The sequence below is a fragment of the Bactrocera neohumeralis genome, unplaced genomic scaffold (assembly GCF_024586455.1).
Source record: "Bactrocera neohumeralis isolate Rockhampton unplaced genomic scaffold, APGP_CSIRO_Bneo_wtdbg2-racon-allhic-juicebox.fasta_v2 cluster10, whole genome shotgun sequence".
NCBI classification, from domain to species: domain Eukaryota; kingdom Metazoa; phylum Arthropoda; class Insecta; order Diptera; family Tephritidae; genus Bactrocera; species Bactrocera neohumeralis.
This window is the reverse complement of record NW_026089623.1, coordinates 20948657-20954304: the sequence shown is the minus strand read 5'-3', so window position 1 is coordinate 20954304 and position 5648 is coordinate 20948657. Positions and strand designations below refer to the sequence as shown.

At 34.0% G+C, this 5648-nt stretch overlaps 1 protein-coding gene across 1 annotated transcript; it reads left to right on the top strand.

The window, feature by feature from the left end:
• Positions 1–683: 683 nt before the first annotated feature.
• On the top strand, positions 684–2807 carry LOC126765238 (tigger transposable element-derived protein 1-like). Its single transcript, XM_050482913.1, has 2 exons — positions 684–814; positions 878–2807. The coding sequence occupies exon 2, from the start codon at positions 1128–1130 to the stop codon at positions 2643–2645; it is 1518 nt and encodes a 505-aa protein (XP_050338870.1). The 5' UTR covers positions 684–814; positions 878–1127; the 3' UTR covers positions 2646–2807.
• Positions 2808–5648: the final 2841 nt, after the last annotated feature.

The following is a 5648-nucleotide window of genomic DNA, read 5'->3' as shown; positions in this document are numbered from 1 at the left end:
CGCAGCGAACTGTTACGAATAAGAACACAAAGCGAGTTGCTGAACACTGGAAACTCGGCGCGATTCCCCTCTCCTCGTCGCCCCCTCGCCTATAAACCAAGAGTTGCCGCAACAAAAGTTGCCTCGTGTAATTGGGCTCTAAATGACACTTTGTAACTGTATATGCACGATATGTGCTTATCTATGTGCATGTAATATGTGTCAAAGAACAAGGAGTGTTGCGTGGTACTTGCCGAAATGGACTTTGAATATATGTATGTACTATATGTGTATGTATTTATTTATTCTTATTGTAAATACCCGAATAGTGTATGCCTTTGTAAATTCTCCTTAATTATGGTGAATTCGCTTCATGCACTCCGTATATACATATGTACACCTAATTCTGTTTTTACACGAATTATTTTTACACGAATTTGAAATAACACGAGTAAATACGAAAAAATATTTCTATTTTTACATGACATAATTTGAAATAACACGAATACAAAAAAAACAAAATTACTTTTTTTACATGAATTATTGGATTTAACACGTTTTTTTTCAATGAATTTTTTTCTACTTAAAATAATTCTGGTGTGTATTCTGAGTTATGTCTATGTATGCGTAATTTCTGTTTAATTTCTGTGTAATTTCTGGAAATGCGGGATTCTCCGAATTATTGAAAAAGTAAAAACGTACATATTGTATTGTACACACAATTTAGTTCCTATTTGACAATTATAATTGAAAGATCGTTAGTTTTTGCTGATTTTTAACAAGTGCTAAGTAAAATAAAGTAGAAGCTCATATAATTTTGGTAGACCAATAACAGGTTAGTTTCAAATATTTAATTTTAGATTTTTGCATTTTTGATTAATAAAATATATTTTGGTAGCCATACCCATGTTACATAATTCTCCTGCATTAAAAATGAGGAAAGCGATCAGCTTAGATACCAAAATCAAAATTTTAGATCAACTTGCAACGGGACAAGGCGCAACGGTTGTGGGAAATAATTTCGGAATCCATGAAGCTACTGTAAGAACAATTAAAAAAATGAAACGGCAATTAGAGCATCAGTATGTTCTGGAACAAAATTAAGTGCAAAGTCATCATCGTATGTAAGGGATGTTGTTAAAGAGAAAATGGAAAAAGCTTTGGTAATCTGGATAGAAGACAAATCCCAAAAGAGAATACCAGTAGACGGACTTGCTATCAAGCAGACAGCATTAAGAATCTATAAACGTATCCAGGAAATTGATCCAGATACATCATCTCAGTCAAAACAACATGCATTTTCCGCAAGTACTGGTTGGATGACTGGTTTTTTAAAAAGACACGCTCTCCACAATATAAAAATTAAGGGAGAAACTGCATCCGCTGATGAATTGGCTGCTAAAGAATTTCCCGAAAAACTAAAAAAAATTATTGAAGATGGAGAATATACTCCAGACCAAGTTTGGAATTTAGATGAAAGCGGCCTTTTTTGGAAGAGAATGCCTAGAAGAACTTATGTAGCAAAATCGCAGAAAACAGCCGGTGGTTTTAAAGTAGCAAAGGACCGTATTACGTTGTTGTTTTGTTCCAATGCTTCAGGAGAACGTATTCTTAAGCCACTCCTAGTACATCGTGCCTTAAGACCACGTTCCATGAAAAGTGTAGATTTCAATAAATTGCCTGTACACTGGATGGCGAACAAAAAGGCTTGGGTAACCAGTGCAATTTTCACAGAGTGGTTTCAGAAGCACTTCATCCCAGAAGTTAGGCGCTACATGAAAGAAAAATGTCTCGAATTTAAAGTTCTTTTGATTCTAGACAATGCACCAGGCCATCCAGTTTTGGAGCACCCAAACGTACAATTTTGTTTTTTGCCGCCTAATACCACTTCCCTTATACAGCCACTAGACCAGGGGATAATTGCTACGTTTAAAACGTATTACATAAGAAGTTCATTTCATTATGTTGTAGAAAAACTTGATAATTATGAGGAATCATCAGTCATAGATGAATGGAAAAAATTTTCTATAATGGACTGCATTAATCAAGTCAAGATCGCGTTAGATTTATTAAAGCCATCAACTTTGAACTCGTGTTGGAAAAATATTTGGCCAGAATGCGTAAAATGCAAAGATCCTGTTATCGATAATAACGCTGAACTTGCTGATATAATAACAATGGCCAATGCAATCGGTGGGGATGGATTCGATGACCTATCGTTAGCAGATGTAGAAGAATTGTTGGTAGATGAAAGCTTGAGCGAAAATGAAATTATCGAATTCACCCTTGAGACTCGTTATGATAAAGAACATAGTGACAGTGACGAAAGAGATCGTCCAATTTTGAAAGCATCTCTAATTAAAGAAGGTCTTGATCTCGCTACAAAATTAGGTAGTCATTTTGAACAACATGATCATGACGAGGAACGAGCTGCCAAATTTCAACGTGAACTGAAATCATTAATGGCATCTTACAGGGAAGTTTATAATGGGTTAACGCGAAATAAAACTCAATCTAAGATAACTGATTTCGTTCAAAAATCTACTGATGTCCCAACACAGTCGGCTAGAAATGATAATGATCAACAAAATCATTCCAGTGATGGCAGTGATATTGTAGTCTTTCGCAAACGTTTACGTTTATTATCAGACAGTGACAATAAATAAAATTGTTTAATGTTTAAATTTTTCTTATGGTTGTACTTTATGTTATTTAAGTTTTTTGGCAATGAATTTCTGATATTATTTTTTTTATGAAATCTAAATTTTAATTTATTTTATTATAATTTAGTTTATTTAATAAATTAAAACGAAAATAAATTCTTAAAATAACTACAACAATATTTTTTTTATATTATTTAGTCTAATTTTAACTTATGTTTTGAGGTCTAGAACCAATCTATTATTTTTGTACTTGGCCAGTATCTTTTTTTACACGATTTTTTTTTACACGAATTTCTCGGGAACCATTCTATCGTGTAAAAACAGAATTAGGTGTACATATGTATCAGTGTGATATTTTATAAGTTAACATAATTAACATTAAAAATTATAGCTGACGCTTATATTTGAGTTAACATAAGTATATAGCTGACGCTCACAATTACAGCTGAATAAGTATAAAATGTAAAATTAGTTGGAATTAAATTTTTGAATTAAGAAGGTCATACGGACCTTACAAAAAATTAACAAACATTTTTTTCCGTTGCCGAAGTAAAAGGCCCGATAACTGGCGCCCGAGCGAAGTGAAGCCCGATAACGAGCAAAGTGAGAAAAAGCCCGATAACGAGCGAAGAGCAATCCGCGCAACTCAATCAACATCTCTCATACGGATTACACCGACTGCTGCGTGGTACAAACAGAGTGAAAGGGTGCGTACAGAAGGAAAAGGACAACGCACGGTCACCCGCCATGAGAGGAAGGCTAACATTTATATTTACGTAAGAAACAAGTTAAGATAATTTAATTTAAAAAGGAGGAATACATAAAAAAGAGAAACAAATTAAAGAAAATTTAAGGATACCAAAGAGAATTCTTGTTTTTAGTACACATAATAACGGGCTTGTACAGCCAATTATAAATAATAATATAAAAGCAGCAATTCACAACCTTCGGGGGAACCCTCCAGCTTAAAACATACAAAATTCTTTGCTATTCAGAGAATTATAAACTACAAAGCTAAATAAAAATGGGCTCCGGTTCTTATAGCAGTAAAATAACTCTGCGAATTTCCTGTAAAAGGGACCCTTCAGAGATTAATAACATAAATAAAACAAAAGGAAAAAATAATTTCTACAGAAAATAAAACAAAATCTAAATAAAAAAATAAAAATCGTTAACTTCGGCTGCACCGAAGTTAATATACCCTTCACAGGTGCATTTCTTTTAGTAACTATGTGTTCAGTTTGAATGGAAGCTAACGCTATAGTAATCCGATCTGAAAAATTTTTTCGCAGATAATATTATTGTCTTAAGCAGTGATCCATGTCAAATTTCGTGAAGATACCACGCTATATGCTATAGTAAGCCGATCTGAACATTTTCTTCCGATATTACATTATTTTTATGAACAATAACTCATACCAAGTTTCGTGAAGATATATGGCCAAATGAGGAAGTTTCCCATGCAAGCTCTTGATTCCGATCATTCAGTTTATATGGCAGCTATATGCTATAGTTAACCGATCTGATTCTTCGGAGATTACATAGTTGCGTTACAAAAGAATATATACTAAATTTCGTGAATATATCTTGTCAAATGTGAAAGTTTTCCATACAAGAACTTGATTCCGATCGTTCAGTTTGTATGGTAGCTATATGCTATAGTTAATCGATCTGAGCAATTTCTTCGGATATTACATTGTTGCCTTAGAAAATAATATATACCGAAATTTTGTGAAGATACCACGTCAAATGCAAAAGTTTTCCATACCAGCACTAGATTCCGATCGTTCAGTTTGTATGGTAGCTATATGCTATAGTTAACCGATCTGAACAATTTCTTCGGAGATTACATTGCTGCCTTGGAAAATAATACATACCAAATTTTGTGAAGATACCACCTCAAATGCAAAAGTTTTCCATACCGGCACTAGATTCCGATCGTTCAGTTTGTATGGTAGCTATATGCTATAGTTAACCGATCTGAAGAATTTCTTTGGAGATTACATTGTTGCTTCAGAAAATAATCTATACCTAATTTCGTGAAGATACATTGTCAAATGTGAAAGTTTTCTATTCAAGAACTTGATTCCGATCGTTCAGTTTATATGGCAGCTTATGTTATAGTGGTCCGATATCGGCAATTCCGACAAATGAGCAGCTTCTTGAAGAGAAAATAACGTTTGCAAAATTTCAAAAGGATATATAAAAACTGAAGGATTAGTTATATACAGACGGACATGGCTAAATCAATTCAGCTCAACATACTGATCATTTATATATATTCTTTATAGGGTTTCCGACGCTTCCTTCTGGGTGTTACAAACTTCGTGACAAACTTAATATACCCTGTTCAGGGTATAAAAATATGTCTAACCCAAATAATTTGATAAGGCCACCAGTGCTAGGGAAGACAGCTCCCGCTGCACTAGCAGGACCTTCCGTTTCTAGCAACCAAATTTCGCCAGAATTGGCACATTTAGTTAAAAACTTTGTAATTAAGATGTTACAGACGGACGGACAAGCCATAATAAAAAATATTCTAAATAATGGCACGAACCAGAATATTATTGACCAAACAATAGACAATAGATATAGCGACAACATGAACGAAATGGACAAAATTCCCGACGTAGTGCGATCACTACGAGAATTTTCAGGGAACGCTTCGGAATTTAGTTCCTGGAAGAAAAGTGTAAAGCGGATTCTGAGAATATATGAGCTCTCAAAGGGCACACCACGATATTTTGGAATATTAAATGTAATTCGAAATAAAATTATAGGGAAATCAGACATAGCGCTAGAGTCGTATAACACACCTTTAGATTGGACAGCAATATCTCGGTGTTTAACTACCTATTACGCAGACAAAAGAGACATTGGTACTTTAGAGTATCAAATGACGTGTCTCATACAGGGAAGACTAAAAATTAATGATTTTTACCAAAAAGTCTTTTCGCACCTATCCCCTGTCCTTAACAAAATTGGTTGTATGGAAGTAGGAGAAGA

What these genes read in the sequence shown, in the direction of transcription:
- LOC126765238 (XM_050482913.1), top strand. Translation starts at nt 1,128, where the DNA reads ATGGAAAAAGCTTTGGTAATCTGGATAGAAGACAAATCCCAAAAGAGA.